General features: G+C 40.3%; 1 protein-coding gene across 2 annotated transcripts in view; it reads right to left on the bottom strand.

Moving 5' to 3' along the window:
* Positions 1–170: 170 nt before the first annotated feature.
* The window catches only part of LOC132379511 (tumor necrosis factor receptor superfamily member 6-like), a 60,927-nt gene continuing 39,647 nt past the window's right edge, over positions 171–21,450 (bottom strand). Inside the window, exons 6-12 of one of the 2 annotated variants that reach the window (XM_059947479.1) lie at positions 16,209–16,301; positions 13,499–13,530; positions 12,292–12,310; positions 11,709–11,731; positions 11,195–11,284; positions 9,701–9,716; positions 171–3,559 (exon numbers count right to left, since the gene is read on the bottom strand). In XM_059947479.1, the coding sequence (XP_059803462.1) occupies positions 3,252–3,559; positions 9,701–9,716; positions 11,195–11,284; positions 11,709–11,731; positions 12,292–12,310; positions 13,499–13,530; positions 16,209–16,301 (581 nt within the window). In that variant the 3' untranslated portion in view covers positions 171–3,251. The remainder of the gene's footprint in view (positions 3,560–9,700; positions 9,717–11,194; positions 11,285–11,708; positions 11,732–12,291; positions 12,311–13,498; positions 13,531–16,208; positions 16,302–21,450) is intronic. The other variant, XM_059947480.1, reaches the window with a different exon arrangement.

Below are 21,450 nucleotides of genomic sequence, written 5' to 3'. Positions count from 1 at the left end.
ACTATTTCATCAAAAATTTCTATACCCAACAAGATGGATTCAATGTGTACTTTGAGATTACTATTTAAGACCCACAATGAGTCAGTGCCATGACACACCAAAGCATTATAGTGACAGGAAGAGTGGTTTGAACAGTAGGTACTTACACAACATATTGAAAAAGAAGTTGGAATTGATCAGATATAGGAAAACTCAGCAGATCAGATTTCCTGTGGAGAACCACATACCATGTGCAGATGTACCGTAGAGAGCATTCTAACTGGTTGCAGCACAGACAGGAATGGAGGGACTTCTGCACAGGATCGCTGCAAAAAGTTGTAAACTCAGCCAGCTCCATCACAGGCACAAGCCTCCCTAGCATCTTCAAAAGGCGGGTTCTCAAAAGCCAGCACCCAAGACTAAGGGTCCCCTGCACATGCTCTCTTCTCATTGCTACCACCAATGTGGAGGTACAAACACACACACTCAATATTTCAGGAACAACTTCTTCCCCTCTGTCATCAGATGTCTGAATGGGCAATGAACCCAGGAACAGTATTTCAATATGTTTCTCTTTTTGCACTACAGTACTGAGCAAAAGTCTTAGACATTATGAGAGAGAGCGAGAGCGAGAGAGAGAGAGAGAGAGAGACTTTAGCACAGTACAGGAGCAGAGAACGAGTTTGTAAATCCTGTGAGAGTAAAGGAAGTTGGGAATGGTGAGTGTGGTGTGCTGCAGGAGAGGTGGGAGGTAGGTGACAGAGAAAGAGTGCCAGGGCAAGGGTGGCACAGATACAGATACAACCAGCCCTGAGACACAACGCAAGGCTATTTGATTCCAAACAGTTAGTTTATTGATCATTACAGAATGTCTCTCATACTTCCCGCTCCCTCCCCTCTACGAATCCCAACTATGAATCCCTTCTCAGTGTAATACCTAAAATTGCTATAGTGCTGTGCTATACAAGTGTGCCTAAGACTTTTGCAGAATAGGGACTATATCTCTTATTGTGATTTATAGATTTTTAAAATGATGTATTACAATGTACTACTACTGCAAAACAACAAATTTCCCGGCATATCCCAGTGATTCTGTTTTTGATTACTCTGCTGGATATTTCCGACATGTGTTTCAGAGCCAGATAATTTAGTGATGATGTCAGGAAAGGGTCTCTCAAAATGAATTATAATGAAGATTTGAAAATTTTTTTACAAAAGTAATTCCAAAACTTGCATTTGTGAAATTGTTGTATCCTAATATTGATGGTTATTGATAAAAATATTTTTGATTAGCCATGATCAAATTAAATAATCTTATGAGCCATATCCCTAATTATGTAAAGACTCACAATACTGCAGAATACGTTTGATTTCACCATTGTTTTTATTTCTCCATTGTTCACAAAAATGTAATAAAATTGGCAAATTGTTCTAATTAATTAACCAGTGGACAAAATAGATTCTCAATTGAATATATGTTTAAAAATAAATGTTTCAAAATCCCATTGGGCCAGGAAAATTGTTCTTATGCACCATTTTGTTCATTATATAGCTGTAACCTATTGTAATCTCATCTCAGTAATAAATTGTCACTGTGCACACAAGCGCTTACAGCTTCCAGTCATACAATGTGGAAGATCCTTCTTGTGTTGATCTAACAAATAAAATCAATGCTAGTTCACTTTTTTCACAGATCTAACCCAAGGATATTCACAAAAAAAGAACATAAATTTTATGGTATTGATACATCACAGAAGAATAAAGAGAGAATCAAGTTTTTAAACCCTTTTGTTATATTCTCCCTATTGTACAAATAAACCCACAGGCAGACTTCAGTGCAATGCATGAGGATGTACAAAATTAATTATGAGCATTCACATTGTTTCTAGAATTCAGTTTTTATTTACAGATATTTGACCCTATATTTACTTGACTGAATGCTAAAGAAATATTGAGCAGGACATAATATGTTCATGAAGTCTACTCACATAGTTAAGCATGTAGAAAAAAAAAGACAGGGCAGCATAATGGGCCCCATTTCTTCTCTCTCCCGTTTCTGCCAAATCATTAAAGACTTCTAACTCAATCCAAACATGCATTACTGAAAAGTCTAGAGTTGCTAATCATTACATTGGGTTCATGAGCACTATATCACTGAATATTTGGCCCAATGCACTTCCTCATTTATTGCTGAATAGCACAAGATTTATGTCACACAGTGACACCAATTTAACTCTTGGGCACACATATTTGATGAACATGATTTGAGATTCAGTGGACAAAATAGATTTCTCGTTGCTACAAAATGCAACCATTGTTTCCTTAACTTTAAAGTTATTGAAGGACCATCATATTCCAAAATGTGCTCAAAACCTGCAAGAGTCACCCTAATCCATACAAAGTTAATAATATAAACAACATATAGATATGTAAACATTCCATAAGGTGGGAAAAAGATGCCTTCTTCAACATATAAATTTTGAAGAATTTTTCTTTTGGCACAGTTCCAGAGAATTAGGTCAATTACATTCAAAGTGAGAAGCAAGGAGTAAAGACGGAGATTGCAGGCCTCTCATCACGATAGAATTGGATCCAATCAGCCACAATGCATCAGAGTGGCCCTAGAGAATCTGCCATATTTAGCCTACATAAAAAGTTAAATATCTGGCTCCCTAGTGAAGCAATTCTGGTTTATGATACCACTAGCAACCTCTCAACATCAAGTTTTTATTGACTTTTCTTAACACTAGGTGTTACGCCAATGATGTCCTAGAATCAACTGATACAAGGCATAACATAAAAAATATATACATTCCTATCTTAAAAGGTCTCTTCGAGCTACCGGACCTCAGAAACCCATTGTACACAAAGGAGACAGAGCTTAAAATGAGAGAATTCCTCTATATTACACTTTCGTTCATCAACCTAAGATTAGATGATGACCACAAAAATCTACTTCTCCAGTTTTTCCATTGGGTGAAATAACAATTAATAACCATCATACTGAGTGACCTCTACTTCAGAGTTTTAATTCTAGACAATTGATTCCTTCGTTCATCTTCTTAAATTTTTGGTCATTCTTTGCTGAAATTTGAATTTATTTTAAATTTGACTTTATCTTATTGTACCCATGAAGCTTTTGCTGAATTCAGAGCATAGTCAAAACTTGTAATGACACCTTGGAGTCCCTGAACAATGCAGGCATTTTGGTAGAGCCACCCAAGAAAGAAAGTATCAAAGATATATACACAAGCTCAATTTCTTGGCCAGTTTCACTCAAGCTCAGTTACATCATTTTCTTCTCTATTTTTCAATGCTTCCATAATTTTATCAGCTGTGTAACTAGAACCTTCCTTTCTGAGTGCATCTATCAGTTTAGGGAAAGCTCCTTTCTTCCCATGACTTTGGAGCCAGGAATACAGGACATAATATCCCTGCCGCATTATATTATCTCTGTAATCAGTTTCAAGTTGTTGCAATTTAGTTTCACCCAGACCTAAACGTATCCCAAGCTGGTGGTAGGATTTTGGTTCAATCTCTCCTGCAATGCGCTGCAGAATCTCCTCTGTAAGGTCAATGTCTGCTCAAGAAAAAAACAAAGATATTGTAATCAATACCAAGTTAGACAGGGAGAAAGCTTATGTGTAAATGTCCTCTGCACATAGTGAATAAATACTGTATATATGTTCCTCTCAATATTCAGAATGATTTCTGCACAGTAAAAATGTTGAAACTAACAATCCCTCTCCAACCTTCCCCACCACCTGGTCCTCTCTTCTCCTCCCCAGTGAACAATCAAGACTTATTGCAAAGGCCACAACAAAGGTTAAAACACCAAGAAAAAGCAGAAGACGAACATTAGGAACTGTTAATCTTTCTAGCCCTTGATGGTAAGTGGTTCAATCAGGATCAAGGTTGTATACCTAGGTACTGGGCTCAGGGATCTTATCTGGTTTTATCATTTACAAGTACAGTCAATACCAATGAAGACTGCGTCAAAATATAAGCAATGACAAGAAATGACAGTAGAAGTAGGCCCCAAACACTCTCACTATTCAATTCCATGATGTTGATTGCACCCCAGTCCACAATCCTGACAACTTGCATATCCTTCTCATTGAACTGCTCGGTCATTTAAGTACTGGCTAGCAAATTTTAAAAACTTCCAAGTGAAATATATATACGTAACCAGCTCAATCAAGTGTACAGAACTGCCAGCAGTATGAAGGCAGAGTTTAAATTTGAAGCAGATTTGTTCGGATACAAGAAGGAAATGGGTTTGGTAGGAAAATCTGTAGGTCACGAGTACAGAAGGCAGGAAAGGTACAAGTCATTGAATTGTACAGCACAGGAACAGGTCCTGTGACTCATACCTAATACTGATCTTTTCGTCCATCTGTGAGTCCCATTTGCTCACATATCCTTCTAGGCATTGCCTATTCAACCGTCTATCTAAATTCCTAACCATAGCAATTGCATGGGTAAAGACACTTAGCACTCGAGATACCTTTTAAAACTCCTTCATCTCACCCAAAAATTATACCCTTTTATTAGTGATATTCATACTTCGGGGAAAAGATTCTGATATCTACCTAGTATAATTTAATATGCCACTATGAGGTCATCTCTCAGCCTCCTAAACTCCAGTTAAAGGTAGCCCAAATTTTCCAAACTCTCCCAATAACAAAAGTCCTCCAATCCAGCCAGCAACACAATGAAACTCCTTTGCACTTTCTCCAGTGTTATTGCAATATTCTTACAATGTAGTACCCTGAACTGTACATTAGTGTTTGGTAAAACTGAAAAATTATATTCTAACTTTGATATTCAGTGTTGCAATCTATGAAGGCAAGCTCATCATATGTCTTCATCACCACCCTATCTTCTCAACGTAGCTCCTCCCTTTCCAAGTTAACATCAATCCTCTCCCTTATAATTTTCTCCAATAATTTCCCTACCACAGGGTTGTGACTACTTCATTCTTCCCTGCTGCCATTTTTAATAAAGGAACAAAATTAACTATCCTTAGCTTCTGGCACCTCTTCCACAACTAGCAAAAATGCAAAATTCTTTATCAGAGCCCTCACTATCTCCTCTTTTGCTTCCCATAGCAACCAAGGATAAATACCATCCAGCCCTGAGGACTTGCAAATTGTATGCATACCTTTGTGGGTAAGTAACAACCCAATTTCAGGTAACCCATGCCTCCCTGTTTTCTTCCCTCTCCACCTAGTTTTCTTCCCCTCCTGCTTCAGCTCTAGCCACACATTCACCTACTCTATTCTGCTATTTCTATCTCTCACTTGCACAACCAGTAGAGACTCCCACACCTTCTGCCTACACCTACTGCCTTTCCTGATGATCACCACCCTCCTTTCTTACTGCAACTTACTATAAGTATACCTTTCGGAATACTTTCGGTAACCTGGATACTCCATAGTGGGTATATGGAAACATCCCTGTTCTCCTGCATACCCAGCTTTCATATCCTTCACCCCCAGTCTCTTCTACAAAGGAAGAGAAAAGAAACACTTCCCCCAATGACTATGCACCATCCTTGTCAAAGCCCACAATTTGACCTCACCACCTCTCAGGAAATGGCCTCTCTCATTATATCTGCCTCTCTAATTACACACCTCACTTGCTGATGACCCTAATGGTGCTGTGAGTCCACCTGCCACTACCTCACCTCCTCAGCTGAGCCCTGTGGTTTCAGGTGCAATTCCAGGTACAACTGAGGCGGGCACACTGGCCAGGTACATGGATAGGAAAAGTTTTTAAGTGACGTGGGCCAAATGTGAACAAATAGGAATAGCTCAGTCAGGCAATTTGATCGACATGATCGAGTTTCCCTGCTATATTACTCAATGATTTATGTAGGAACTAAAGACAAGAGACTACTATCACCTCAGAAACACATTCAAGCCAGCCTAGTTGTCACTACAAGGGGCTTAATTCCTGCGGGCTGGAGAAAAAAATGGGCAAGAGCTCGGAATGAGCCCATTGAGTACTGTGTGCATAAAAGAACATAGAATAGTACAGCACATTACAGGCCCTTCGGCCCACAATGTTGTGCCAACCCTCAAACCCTGTTTCCTATATAACCCCCACCTTAAATTCCTCCATATACCATAGTTCCTCCATAGTCTCTTAAATTTCACTCGTGTATCCGCCTCCACCACTGACTCAGGCAGTGCATTCCACGCACCGACCACTCTCTGAGTGAGAAACCTTCCTCTAATATCCCCCTTGAATTTCCCTCCCCTTACCTTAAAGCCATGTCCTCTTGTACTGAGCAGTGGTGCCCTGGGGAAGAGGCGCTGGCTGTCCACTCTAACTATTCCTCTTAATATCTTGTACACCTCTATCATGTCTCCTCTCATCCTCCTTCTCTCCAAAGAGTAAAGCCCTAGCTCCCTTAATCTCTGACCATAATCCATACACTCCAAACCAGGCAGCATCCTGGTAAATCTCCTCTGTACCCTTTCCAATGCTTCCACATCCTTCCTATAGTGAGGCGACCAGAACTGGACCCAGTACTCCAAGTGTGGCCTAACCAGAGTTTTATAGAGCTGCATCACTACATCACGTCTCTTAAACGCTATCCCTCAACTTATGAAAGCTAACACCCCATAAGCTTTCTTAACTACCCTATCTACCTGTGAGGCAACTTTCAGGGATCTGTGGACATGTACCCCCAGATCCCTCTACTCCTCCATACTACCAAGTATCCTTCCATTTACTTTGTACTCTGCCTTGGAGTTTGTCCTTCCAAAGTGTACCACCTCACACTTCTCCAGGTTGAACTCCATCTGCCACTTCTCAGCCCACTTCTGCATCCTATCAATGTCTCTCTGCAATCTTCAACAATCCTCTACACTATCTACAACACCACCAACCTTTGTGTCGTCTGCAAACTTGCCAAACCACCCTTCTACCCCCACATCCAGGTCGTTAATAAAAATCTTGAAAAGTAGAGGTCCCAGAACAGATCCTTCTGGGCCACCACTAGTCACAACCCTCCAATCTGAATGTACTCCCTCCACCACAACCCTCTGCCTTCTGCAGGCAAGCCAATTCTGAATCCACCTGGCCAAACTTCCCTGATCCCATATCTTCTGACTTTCTGAATAAGCCTACCACGTGGAATCTTGTCAAATGCCTTACTAAAATCCATGCAGATCACATCCATTACACTACCCTCATCTATATGCCTGGTCACCTCCTCAAAGAACTCTATCAGGCTTGCTAGGCACGATCTACCCTTCACAAAGCCATGCTGACTGTCCCTGATCAGACCATGACTCTCTAAATGCCCACAGATCCTATCTCTAAGAATCTTTTCCAACAGTTTTCCCACCACAGACGTAAGGCTCACTGGCCTGTAATTACCTGGACTATCCCTACTACCTTTTTTGAACAAGGGGACAGCAATTCGCCTCCCTCCAATCCTCCAGTACCATTCCTGTGGACAACAAGGACATAAAGATCCTAGCCAGAGGTTCAGAAATGTCTTCCCTTGCCTCGTGGAGCAGCCTGGGGAATATTCCATCAGACCCCGGGGACTTATCCGTCCTAATGTATTTTAACAACTCCAACATCTCCTCTCCCTTAATATCAACATGCTCCAGAACATCAACCTCACTCATATTGTCCTCACCGTCATCAAGTTCCCTCTCAGTGGTGAATACCGAAGTATTCATTGAGGACCTCGCTCACTTCCACAGCCTCCAGGCACATCTTCCCAATTTTATCTCTAATCGGTCCTACCTACACTCCTGTCATCCTTTTGTTCTTCACATAATTGAAGAGTGCCTTGGGGTTTTCCTTTACCCTACTCGCTGGCCTTCTCATGCCCCCTTCTTGCTCTTCTCAGCCCCTTCTTAAGTTCCTTTCTTGCTACCCTATATTCCTCAATAGACCCATCTGATCCTTGCTTCCTGAACCTCACGTATACTGCCTTCTTCCACCTGACTAGATTTTCCACTTCACTTGTCACCCATGGTTCCTTCACCCTACCATTCTTTATCTTCCTCAATGGGACAAATTTATCCCTAACATCCTGCAAGAGATCCTTCAACATCAACCACATGTCCATAGTACACTTCCCTGAAAAAACATCATCCCAGTTCACACCCGCAAGTTCTATCCTTATAGCTTCATAATTTGCCCTTCCCCAATTAAAAATGTTCCTGTTGTCTCTGATTCTATCTTCTTCTATGATAATGCTAAAGGTCAGGGAGCGGTGATCACTGTCCCCCAGATGCTCACCCACTGACAGATCTGTGACCTGACCCAGTTTGTTACCTATTACTAGATCTAGTATGGCTTTCCCCCTAGTCAACATACTGTGACAGGAATCCATCCTGGGCACACTTAACAAACTCTGCCCTATCTAAACCCTTGGAACTAATCAAGTGCCAATCAATATTAGGGAATTTAAAGTCACCCATGATAACAACCCTATTATTTTAGCAAAATCTGCCTCCCAATCTGCTCCTCCGTATCTCTGCTGCTACCAGGGGGCCTATAGAATACCCCCAGTAGAGTAACTGCTCCCTTCCTGTTCCTGACTTCCACCCATACTGACTCAAAAGAGGAACCTGCTACAGGTATTACCCACCCTTTCTGCAGCTGTAATAGTATCCCTGACCAGTAATGCTACCTCTCCTCCCCTTTTCCCCCCTCTCTATCCCTTTTAAAGCACTGAAATCCAGGAATATTGAGAATCCATTCATGCCCTTGTGCTAGCCAAGTCTCTGTAATGGCCACTACATCATAATTCCATGTATGTACCCAAGCTCTCAGTTCATCACCTTTGTTCCTGATGCTTCTTGCATTGAAGTACAGAACTGTATATTGTACATTGAAGTATAGAACTGGATAACAGGAAAATTATTATTTTCATTTAGATTTTTGTTGTTAGGTTCTCATTATTACTTGCTGGCTAATTGTCCTAGATCTCAAGGCCATTCTCAATCAGCCACATGGGTGAGTCTGGAACATAAAATACTTCAATGTCAGGAGTGGGGTAGTTGTATTTTTCTCAGAAAAGATCAGGGAAATAATTGAAGGCCAAGGGATTCAATGAAAACTGTCCCCGCAGAGAACTGGCTAGATGCGACAAGCTAAATTCAGTGTCACTTGGTATATTCCTCACAGTGGTATCATATGTGGAGTAGCACAGCAATAACCAGTTAGAACTAATGTCACCAACACTCTGGTTTCACTCTTCAGCCTGAGAAGATCACCTCTTGCTAGGATAGTCATGGGTCCATCAAGTTTAGGCCAACTGAGTCAGCAATCCCATTCCCCCATAAACCAACTAGCCAGCAGAAATAAGGACACCATTGATGAATGAAACTCTCTGTCTGGTACAGAACATAAATCAGACATAAACTGTATTATGTATGCTCACTGTGTTATTTGAATCTACACACCTGCAACGCTCCATTGTATCTGGACCTCACAGTACTTGTACCTATGACAATAAACTCAGTACGACGTGAAAATGGCCCAAAATATGTCAGGTGTTGCACTATTACCATTATACAATTAAATTAATTTTAGTTCACGTTTGAAGTCTCAGAAAAGTTCCTTCAAGTCTAATCTGTCTCTCTTGTAACTACATAAAAGGATATAGAGAATACAGGAAGTTGTGTTCTTGAACAGAGCTATGGAAGGAGAATGTGTACGAGCCATATACAGTAGTAACCAATACCTGGTACAACTGGTTCCTGTGAAAAATAAAAGAAAATAATGTTTTAGAAAATAATTAAAGAAAAACAGTTCTGAAATGTCAAACTGAAGGAAATAGCTCAGTCCTCTGAAGACCACAGGTTCAATTCTACCCCCTTGAACAAGCGTCAGCTATATTTTGCTTACTTTACAAAACACTGCCAAGTGTTGAGAAATTATGAAAATGTGAAGTTGAGAAAATGTGAGGGCAAATTTCAGTTGGCTGTGGTTTTCAGAATCTCTGTGAGCTCCCTGCCCACAAACTACAGATAAAGCATTTCTTCTGCACTTTTCTTCCTGGAAGTGACAAGTATGAGCTCAATGTACCCATTGAAACCTAAACCATAGAGAATCCCCTACAGATACAGGATCATTTTATCATAACTACTTTAGCAATTGATTTGGTAAAACATTTTCTTCACAACAGAAATAACTCTTATTTTTTGCCAGACAAAAAGCCAGATTTCCCAGTGGCCAGCCATTTCAATTCCAATCCCCATTCACTTTCGAACACGTTAGTCCATAGTCTCCTCTACTGCTGTGACTTCCCCTCTCAGGTGCTGGCTGAGCTACTGATTTCCTCCAGCATTTTGTGGATATTGCTCAGGATTTCCAACATCTGCAAAATTTCTTGGGTTTATGACTCAATATGTTTATTAATTATATTCACATGAAGACCAATTTTCCTTATACAACCCTCACAGCTAGGATAGATACAAGTGGCAGTGGCTGACTCTGCTGCTATTATCCCGCATCAATTGATCTGCAAGAGCAGAATCAAATGAATTCACCTCAAGAATTACCAAACCAGTTTTTTTCCACTGTTCCCCACCCCCAAGGAATATGGATGTCACCAGTTGGGCTTGCATTTATTGCCCCAATGAGGAGTATTCCCAATAACCTCACTATTTTATCTCCCTTTTTGCACTATTTATTTCATACATATTTCTTATTGTAGCTTCTTGGTTTCTTTTTATGTATTGTACTCCTGCAAAACAACAAATTTCACAACATGTCAGTGAAGTTAAACCAGAATCTGATTCCTCATAAGGAATGCTCAACTGTGAAATCTGCTCTGCACGGCTTACATAATATTTATTATGGGATTTCTTTTTCCTTTGCAGGATGTTTTCTGAGCATCGCTGACAGGGATGGTTTTATTGTCCACAGCAAGTTTCCCTGAGAAAGCTGGTCATCCAGCAGTGTGATATTAATTCAGATCAAGATGATTCCTTCAAACCTGCCCCTGCTCAACCTGCATTCAGACAGAATCCCTCAGATTACTAACACGAGAAAGTCTGCAGGTGCTGTAAATCCAGCATTTTTTTTCCAGTTCTGGTGAAGGGTTTCAGCCCGAAATATTGGCCCGTTCTTTCATTTATACATGAGGGGTGATTGATAAGTTTGCGGCCTAAGGTAGAAGGCGTCAATTTTAGAAAACCTAGCACATTTATTTTTCAACTTAGTCCCCACCTACATTTTCACATTTAGTCCAGCGGTCGTGGAGCATATGGATCTCGGACCTCCAGAAAGTGCCCACAGCAGGGGTGATTGATAAGTTTGTGGCCTAGGGTAGAAGGAGATAAGTTACACAGCTCTGTTTACATGCATGTGCAGTTCAACTCCTTGAGTGATTATGCAGAAAGTTTTAAGTTAATAACTCATCAGGGGTGATTGATAAGTCTGTGGTCAAAGGTAGAAGAAGATGAGTTATTAACTTCGAACTTTCTGCATAATCACTCAAAGAGCTCACCTGCATGTGCATGTAACAAGAGCGGTATAACTCATCTCCTTCTACCTTAGGCCACAAACATATCAGTCACTTCTCATAGATGCTGCCTGACCTGCCGAGTTTCCCCAGCACTTTGTGTTTTACCTCAGGTTACTGCTTCTTGACTACCATTTGGGAGTTGGCTAATCATCAGATATTTGACACAATGTCCGTTTATATATAATTTCCATCCCTCATGAAACATTGAATGATTACCTACCTCCGGTTTAGGGTTATTGCTCTCTGGAACATAAATAAAACCAGTTAAGTCTTCAATATTAATGACCACTTATTAAAAATAATTAAAATATTTGCAAGGTATTCCATTATAAATTCATGTCAGTTTCGGCCCTATGCAAAAGGGTGGCATGGTAGCGTAACGTTATTACAACCTAGGTTCAATTCTGCCACTGTATGTAAGGAGTTTGTACATTCTCCTTGTCACCATGTGGATTTCCACAAAAATTATTTTAAATAAACATACATAAATTTACAAAAGCAAAGGATGGAATGGTTTATCCTGAACTGGCTACACAAGGACATTACGATAGTGACATGCACGAATAGATGGAATGTGAAACACAACAGTGCCAATTACATTAACAGTGGGGTTTTGAATGTGGATCATCAACGGCAGATCCGTAATTGAGGAGGAGGTCTCTGATAAAACAGACACAGTCTGGGGAAAGATTGGGGATACAATAAATATATTCCATATACAATGATAGCCTATGACCGTTAACAACAATTATATTTACACACCCAACTTTCTGGTAAGTAAATATGAATAAATAAATAATTACCAATGAATGGTGGAAATTCCTGTGAAAGAAAGGAGACAAAATATTTCAGAAATATGAAACACCCTGGTTTCCTTGGCTGCATAAGTCTAAAACTTGAGAGATTGAGATGGCTCAATCCCACCCTAAACCCTGGTTTGTGTGGATGCGGTGTAAGTTTTTGCTACCCCGTTACAAATTAATGGCACAAAATAACAGACAATACTACTACATACAATTAAAAGAATTATATTTATGAATCTTAACTAAAGGGTTAGTAAAGAATAACAAAAAGGACCCATTCTAATTGAAGAGTCAAATGTGCACAAGTTCGAGTTCATCTTGAACTTCTCTGTCACTCATGTGCTGGGCCCTCGGTCAAAGTTAGTATCCCTCACCAGAGAAACCTCTCCTTAACTCAACCATCCTAACTGGATGGCACACAGTTCTCCTCATCTCTTATCTTCAACAATAACCCAAACAAGCTGAAAACAAGCCGCTCTTACAGAACTGCCAAAATGAAATACATACAGCATAACAGTAAAAATATGAACCAGGGCATTTCAAATATATCAGGAGTGGATGACAAGTACTGCAATGAAAAGTTTGTCTAGAACAAGGGCTCCCAACCTGGGGTCCATGGACATCCTGCTTAATGGTATTGGTCCACGGTATAAAAATTATTGCGAATCCCTGGACTAGAATTTGCATTTAAGGTTGCTAGAGTGTGACTTCAACCCACAGACTTTGGCTAGTGTGTGGTTCATAGTATGTGGTTTCACCATGCATAGTATGCAGCACATGCTTTGGAAATTCAAGTATTTACCCTTGCAAAAATAAGCGAGAGTGATATAACCATCTTGAAAGAACTACCACATAAAAAACAGTCTAAAAGCTATAATTACTAAGCTTTCCACATGAAATATTTACATGGCTACATTATTCTGTAACAAATGGAGTGCACCAGGCCATCCAGCATCAGAGGAAGTCTCGATCATAATAATAATTGTAAAAGAAACTATGTCCATAGCACACGCTTAAATTGCTGAAGCTTCTTCCTTCCGGATTTTTAAATTTTACAAATCACTTAATTTTTGGAATATTGTAGCATTGAAAAGTTTCACAAAATGAATTAGAAATTCAAAATCCAACTTATGTACAATAGGGATTTTTCCAGTTAAATATTACATTACTTAAAATTTTCCACAATTTCTTTGGAGGTAATATTTACCTTATTATCAACACTCTTTTTCTTTCTCTTACCTGTAATCAAATAAATGGGAACATATGTTAGTTACGGATCCACAAATATTTCAATTGATGCTCAAATTTATAAAACTCCATTTACTGCTAGTTGAGTATTTCGCAAGACTCCGGCAGGAATACACTCTGTTTACCCGTTAACATTACATAACTTCTTGCATTTCAGAGTAAGCAGCAGTAGAAGGAGCAATACAACAGGCAACTAAACTGAACAATACTGCAGTCATTTTTGCAATTGTATCACAGGCCTGTCAGGTTTCAATTACAACTCAATGGCTGACCACAGTTCCCGCAGGCAGAACAATCTTTTATATATTAAGATATTAACAAGGCAAACAAACAAAACTACTTTTAGTTATTCTTACAGTGCTGGTAGAGTAGCAACTAAAATGGTCTATCTTGTCACAGTACATTTATGTGCAATTTCAATTAATACAAAACCTCTTATATATGTAAGAGTGCTGTATTTGACTTATTGAATGTCAAAAATATTGTCATTTCTATACCTTTCACAACATCAACTTATCAAAATTTACTTGGCTTCAATGAAGAACTTTTGAAGTATTGCCTTTAAGATAACAAATAGCATCTATGCAGACTAGAGGGCTATGCAGTAGGGAAATTCTAGGCAGTTTCTAGAGTAGGTTACATGTGGCACAACATTGTGGGCTGTAGGGCCTGTAATGTGCTGTAGATTTCTATGTTTTAAATTCTATCTTGCACAATATATTGACTCACTTATACTGAGTTAATGACCAGACAATGTGTAGATGACACTGGCTGAATAATAAATATAGAACACTGAAGAAAATGCTACTCTTTTTCTCAAATCAAGCTGTGGGATCTTTCATGTGGTCTCATAGGGTTTATACGTGCTCTTGAAACAAGGTTTTCTGTACTAACCTGAATGCTACTTCTCCACTTTGAATCACCATTGGCCAGGGATCCCCGCAAGTATGCAAGAGATACTGCACTTCTGCAAGGAGGCTTAGAGAATATCAAATCTTTTCCACTCTGTACATGATAACCTTGTATTGTGGCAGAGCTCACAAAAGCATTTGGGGAATCTAGTGCCAGGTATGTGAATGATGTACTGCCCAAAGGAGCCAACTGAATGTAATTAGTGCTTTGGTAGCAGGGGTGTTGGTTTAAGAAAGGATTCTGTGGTTGGGTTGCTTATCGTGCTAGTAGAGTTACGGGATTTTGCAGAGAGCATTGGTATCAACATACCAGTGTCAGAAACTAAAAGAGAACAATGATCACTACTGGCTGGTACACCACAAATGTGTCTAGTTACAGACCTAGATTCTCAGATGCCAAAGGCAGTGCAGCCATGTTGGAAGTAGCGCTGAATTCCATCAAAATTATCTGCCTTTGACGAGAGACACCGCTCAAGGCAAGGTTTGTTATTTGCAGCAGTTGTACAGCCTGTGGATTTTTATTGCCAGTACAGTGTTGCACAGTAGGACCTGTTGTAGAAGATCTTTTTCATGAACATTGAGGGTACAGCCTATTTTCTCTTATACATCCGCAAAGATAGAACATTAAAGCAGTACAGGCCCTTCGGCCCACAACATTGTGCTGACCTTTTAACCTACTCTAAAATCAATGTAACCCTTCTCTTCTAAGTAACCCCCCATTTTTCTATCATTCATGTGACTATCTAAGAGTTTCGTAAACACCTCTAATCTACCTGGAAGGTTGTTCCACACACTCACCACTCTAAAAAAAAAACGTAACTCTGACATCTCCTGTCCTTTCCTCCAATCACTTTAAAATTATGCCTCCTCATATTAAGCATTTCTGCCCTGGGAAAAAAAGCTCTGACGATCTACAGTATGTCTCTTATCATTTTGTGCATCTCTGGCAAGATACTTCTCATCCTTCTTCACTCCAGTGAGAAAAGCCCTAGATTGCTCAAGACATGCTCTCTAATCCAGGCAGCATTCGGGCACATCTCCTCTAAACCCTCTCTAAAGTTTCCACCTCCTTCCTATAACGAACAAGCCTACAGTAACTTGGAGCACAGCCTCAGTACCTGTTCAAACACAAGTGCCACCTGCATTCCAAAGCTCACTGGGTAAAGTTTAAGATCTTATTGCTGGAACGCAGATGATGCAGGTTGAACAACAGAAACACAGCGAGTAGCACCAAACACCGTGAGGATCTGACCTCACCGAAACCTCTGACCCCATCCATCAGGAGAGACCAGGAAGCACCTTTCTCAAACTTAGCTGCCCACAAAAGTTGATCTGCCTCTTACATTTGTTTTGTGATGGCTTGTAAGCCATGATCCTAAACAAAGGCACAAATAAGAGCAGCTCTCAGTGTGGACTGGTGATTCCATGGCTTCTCCTAATCTTTTCAATCACAATACTGGCCCTTAGAGATCACCACCATCTGTCACACTCTAACCTGGAAATCAAGCATTTCTGATTGTTCTCTAATGTTTGCCTTTAATCCGATTTCTTGTTCCTGACCCCTTAACCCTTTAAGATATAATGTTGCTAACCAGTCACACACCTTTTAAATTCCATGTAAACAACATCTAATATGCATCCTTCACCAAACTTTGTCCAACTTTGCTTAATGTTCGGTATTTAAACCAGTATTATGCAGGATAGGTCAGATTGTTACTCCTTACAAGGGCAGAACAGCCTGGATGTGCTTGGACTTACATGGTAGGCCTTTTATTTTCCAGTATAGTAGAACTGCAATCACTACTATTGGTATTAGTACCAAAGCAAACAGCCCTGGGTGGCTTCCTTTTCCTACAAGCAAAAGAAAATAATATATAACATCCATTATAATTACAGTCACTATCCTGATGATCTCGAATCAGAATCAGCTTTATTATCACCGGCATGTGTCATGAAATTTTGTTAACTTAGCAGCAGTTCAATGCAATGCACAATATAGAAAAAAAATAAGTAAATCAATTACAATATACATATATTGAATTGATTAAAAATCATGCAAAAAACAGAAATAATATATACTAAAAGAGTGAGGTAGTGTTCAAGGGATCAATGTCCATTTAGGAATCAGATGGCAGAGGGGAAAAAGCTGTTCCTGAATCACTGAGTTTGTGGCTTCAGGCTTCCTACCTGATGGCAACAGTGAGAAAAGTTCATGCCCTGGGGTGCTGGAGGTCCTTAATTATGTACACTACCTTTCTGAGGCACTGCTCCTTGAAAACATCTTGGGTACTTTGTAGGCTAGTACCCAAGATGGAGCCGACTAAATTTACAGCCCTCTGCAGCTTCTTTCGGTTCTGTGCAGTAGCCCCCCATACCAGACAGTGATTAAGCCTGTCAGAATGCTACCACAGTACAACTATGGAAGTTTTTCAGTGTATTTGTTGACATACCAAATCTCTTCAATGAAGTATAGTCACTGTCTTGCCTTCTTTATAACTGCATCAATATGTTGGGACCAGGTTAGGTCCTCAGAGATCTTCACACCAGGAACACAAAACTGCTCACTCTCTCCACTTATGATCCCTCTATGAGGATTGGTATGTGTACCTTTGTCTTACCCTTCCTGAAGTCCACAATCAGCTCTTTCATCTTACTGACATTCAGTACCAGGTTGTTGCTAGTTGGCATATCTCATTCCTGTATGCTTTCTTGTCACCATCTGAGATTCTACCAACAATGGTTGTATCATCAGCAAATTTATAGATGGTACTTGAGCTATGCTTAGCCATACAGTCATGGATATAGAGAGAATAGAGCAGTGGGCTAAGCACACACTCCTGACGTGCACCAGTGTTGATCGTCAGCGAGGAGGAGATATTATCACCAATCCACACAGATTGTGGTCTTCCATTTAGGAGATAGAGGATCCAGTTGCCGAGGGAGGTACAGTGGCCCAAGTTCTATAACTTCTCAATCAGGATTGTGGGAATGATTGTGTTAAATGCTGAGTTATGGTCGATGAACAGCATCCTGACATGGGTGTTTGTGTTGTCCAAGTGGTCTAAAGCCGTGTGAAGAGCCATTGAGATTGCATTTGCCATTGACCTATTGTGGTCATAGGCAAATTGCAATGGGTCCAGGTCCTTGCTGAGGCAGGAGTTCAATCTAGTCATGACAAACCTCTCAAAGCATTTCATCACTGTCAATGTGAGTGCTACCAGGCGATAGTCATTAAGGCAGCTCACATTATTCTTCAGAGGCACTGGTATAATTGTTGCCTTTTTGAAGCAAGTGGGAACTTCCACCTGTAGCACTGAGAGGTTGAAAACATCCTTGAATACCCCCGCTAATTAGCTGACGCAGGTTTTCAGAGCCTTACCAGTACTTCATCCAGACCTTCCACCTTGCGAGGGTTCACCCTCTTTAAAGACAGCCTAACATCGGCCTCTGAGACAGAGATCACAGGGTCACCAGGTGCAGCAAAGATCTTCACAGTTGTAGTTATATTCTCCCTTTCAATACGGGCATCAAAGAGTAATGTCAGGCCGAGACCCTTCATCAGTCCCGAACCGTCTCAGCCTCAAATGTCGACTGTACTCTTTTCCATAATGCTGGCTGGCTTGCTGAGTTCCTCCAGCATCTTGTGTGTGTTGCTTGGATTTCCAGCATCTACAGATTTTCTCTTGTCTGCAACTGGCCCAAAGCATGTTCGTTGATTCAGATTACCCATATCTACAATTTTTAATTTTCTTATAGTTATCATTTTCTATACAAAATTTGTGACTGCCACAAATTTCATTCGGTACAATGCAGCAAACATATAGCTGTGTGAAGTTGTTGAAACACCATTCTGGCCAAAGAGAGGCTGAACCTCACAGACTAGAAATGTATGAAACGGCAAAGCAAAAGACAACGCATTCCATCTGATCAGACTCATACAGTCTTGATGCCTCATTCATCAATACCCTCCCAGCTTTGTCTGATCTCCTGAGCAAAGGGGAAGAAGCAGAGCAATTAGGATATTAAAAAAAACATATCAACAAACAGTTATTGGACACTTGTTTGGGTGACAACATTAACATGGTTAAAATGAAAGGGATCTCAGATTCCAGAGTTTATCTGTAGTGACAGCCAATCTCACTCTTCACACAAACGGGGACTGCATCGAACCTTCAACTCCAAAGTTTGGGAGGAGAAGCAAAAATAACTGTAAAGGTTGTCCAGTTCTGATCAGTAACCGCTGATCGCTAGAGGAGGTGCATGGACAGGGATTTGGAGTGAAACAGACAATGGAACCAGTTAGGCAATTTAATATCCCAGCGACAGCCACTGTCTGAACTCATGTGATTGACAGAGTAAATCAAGCAAGAAGAGAATCAAGAATAAAGTAACAGGGAAATTGATCAAGAAATCGTCTTTCTTAGAAGAGAGGAGAAAACAGCATATTTAAAAAAAATATGACTGTTCGGCAATTATTTTAAATCTATATTTGCCCTCATGAAAAATGTTTGCAAAGAAAGCTATTATTGGAGCCTATCGCCACAATAGGTCAAAGGCAGATGCAATCTCAATGGCTCTCCATATGGCTTTAGATCACCTGGACAACACAAACACCGATGTCAGGATGTTGTTCATTGACTATAGCTCAGCATTTAATACCATCATTCCCACAATCCTGATTGAGAAGTTGCAGAACCTGGGCCTCTGTACCTCCCTCTGCAACTGGATCCTCAACTTCCTAACCAGAAGACCACAGTCTGTGCAGACTGGTGATAACATATCCTCCTCACTGACAATCAACAGTGGTGCACCTCAGGGGTGTGTGCTTAGCTCACTGCTCTATTCTCTGTGTACACATGACTGTGTGGCTAGGCACAACTCAAATACCATCTGCAAATTTGTTGATGGTACACCCATTGTAGGTAGAATCGCAGGTGGTGACGAGAGGGTGTACAGGACCGAGATATGCCAACTACTGAAGTGGTGCTACAGCAACAACCTGGCACTCAATGTCAGTAAGACGAAAGAGCTGATTGTGGACTTCAGGAAGGGTAAGATGAAGGAACACATACCAATCCTCATAGAGGGATCAGAAGTAGAGAGAGTGAGCAACTTCAAGTCCCTGAATGTCAATATCTCTGAGTATCTAACCTGGTCCCAACATATCGATGCAGTTACAAAGAAGGCAAGACAGCAGCTATACTTTGTTAGGAGTTTGAAGAGATTTGGCATATCAACAAATACACTGAAAATTTTCTACAGTTGTACCATGGACAGCATTCTGACAGGCTGCATCACTGTCTGGTATGGAGGGGCTACTGCACAGGACAGAAAGAAGCTGTAGACAGTTGTAAATCTAGTCAGCTCCATCTTGGGGACTAGTGTACAAAGTACCCAGGACATCTTCAGGGAGCGGTGTCTCAAAATGACAACGTCCATTATTAAGGACCTCCAGCACCCAGGGCATGCCCTTTTCTCTCTGTTATCATCAGGTAGGAGGTACAGAAGCCTAAAGGCACACACTCAGCAATTCAGGAACAGTTTCTTCCCCTCTGTTATCCGATTCCTAGATGAATATTGAATCTTTGGACACTACCTCACTTTTTAAAAAAAATATACAGTATTTCTGTTTTTGCATGATTTTTAAAATCTATTCAATATACGTAATTGATTTACTTGTTTTTTTTTTCTTTGCTAGATGTATTACATTGAACTGCTACTAAGTTAACAAATTTCACGTCACATGCCAGTGTTACGTACCCGTGACAGGTGACAGTGGTGTACTTGTCACGTGACAGTGGTGTTGAAGCTATACTGGACTTAAGGTAGTGGTTTTGTGATGGTGGAGTGATGTCATTTTGCCGCCAGTAGAGGTCATGTGACAGGTTTTTTTTTTCACAGGGTATAAAAGGAAGACCCCTCCCTGTGAGGAGGGGCAGTTCGTGGCTGGATTTGCCATTTTGACTTCATGCCACTGCGTGATCCAATATTATGATGCAGTTTGGTTGAAAGATGGAGTTTTATTTAATGCCTAAAGTTTAAAAGGTCATTGCTGGCAGTTACTTTATAATATTGCCAGTTAAAAATCAGTGGAGAGTGAAGATTGGAGATCGGGAGCTAAAAGATCGAGGAAAGTCGATTTCGACGGTGAAACAGGTTCGACCTTGTTTGATCCTCATTCAGAAGGAATTCATTGGCTGTGCTCATGTTAACCCCTGCGAATAGCAGAAAGGATTGGGAACAGTGTTGTAAAGGAAAGGTCAGTGCCTTTAAGCTGTTTCATTTCCATCTTTGTAAATTCTTCGTGAGAAAAGTATAGTTCGACTGGGAACCGCAGCGACACGACGTGAAAGGGAATTTAAATCGTCTAAAATGTCTCTCCTTTAATGGACTGTAAGCATTTTGAACTTTTGCAGTACTACTTTGAAGAACTGTTTTTGCAACATTGCTTTAAGAACTGTTTTTGCAACATTGCTTTAAGAACTGTTTTTGCAACACTACTTTGAAGAACTGTTTCTGCAACATTGCTTTAAGAACTGTTTCTGCAACATTGCTTTAAGAACTGTTTCTGCAACATTGCTTTAAGAACTGTTTCTGCAACATTGCTTTAAGAACTGTTTCTGCAACATTGCTTTAAGAACTGTTTCTGCAACATTGCTTTAAGAACTGTTTCTGCAACATTGCTTTAAGAACTGTTTCTGCAACATTGCTTTAAGAACTGTTTCTGCAACATTGCTTTAAGAACTGTTTCTGCAACATTGCTTTAAGAACTGTTTCTGCAACATCGCTTTAAGAACTGTTTCTGCAACATCGCTTTAAGAACTGTTTTTGCAGTACTACTTTGAAGAACTGTTTTTGCAACATCGCTTTAAGAACTGTTTTTGCAACATCGCTTTAAGAACTGTTTTTGCAACATCGCTTTAAGAACTGTTTTTGCAACATCGCTTTAAGAACTGTTTTTGCAACATCGCTTTAAGAACTGTTTTTGCAACATCGCTTT

The sequence above is a fragment of the Hypanus sabinus genome, chromosome 22, assembly GCF_030144855.1.
Source record: "Hypanus sabinus isolate sHypSab1 chromosome 22, sHypSab1.hap1, whole genome shotgun sequence".
Lineage (NCBI taxonomy): Eukaryota > Metazoa > Chordata > Chondrichthyes > Myliobatiformes > Dasyatidae > Hypanus > Hypanus sabinus.
This window is presented reverse-complemented; position numbering and strand designations above follow the sequence as displayed.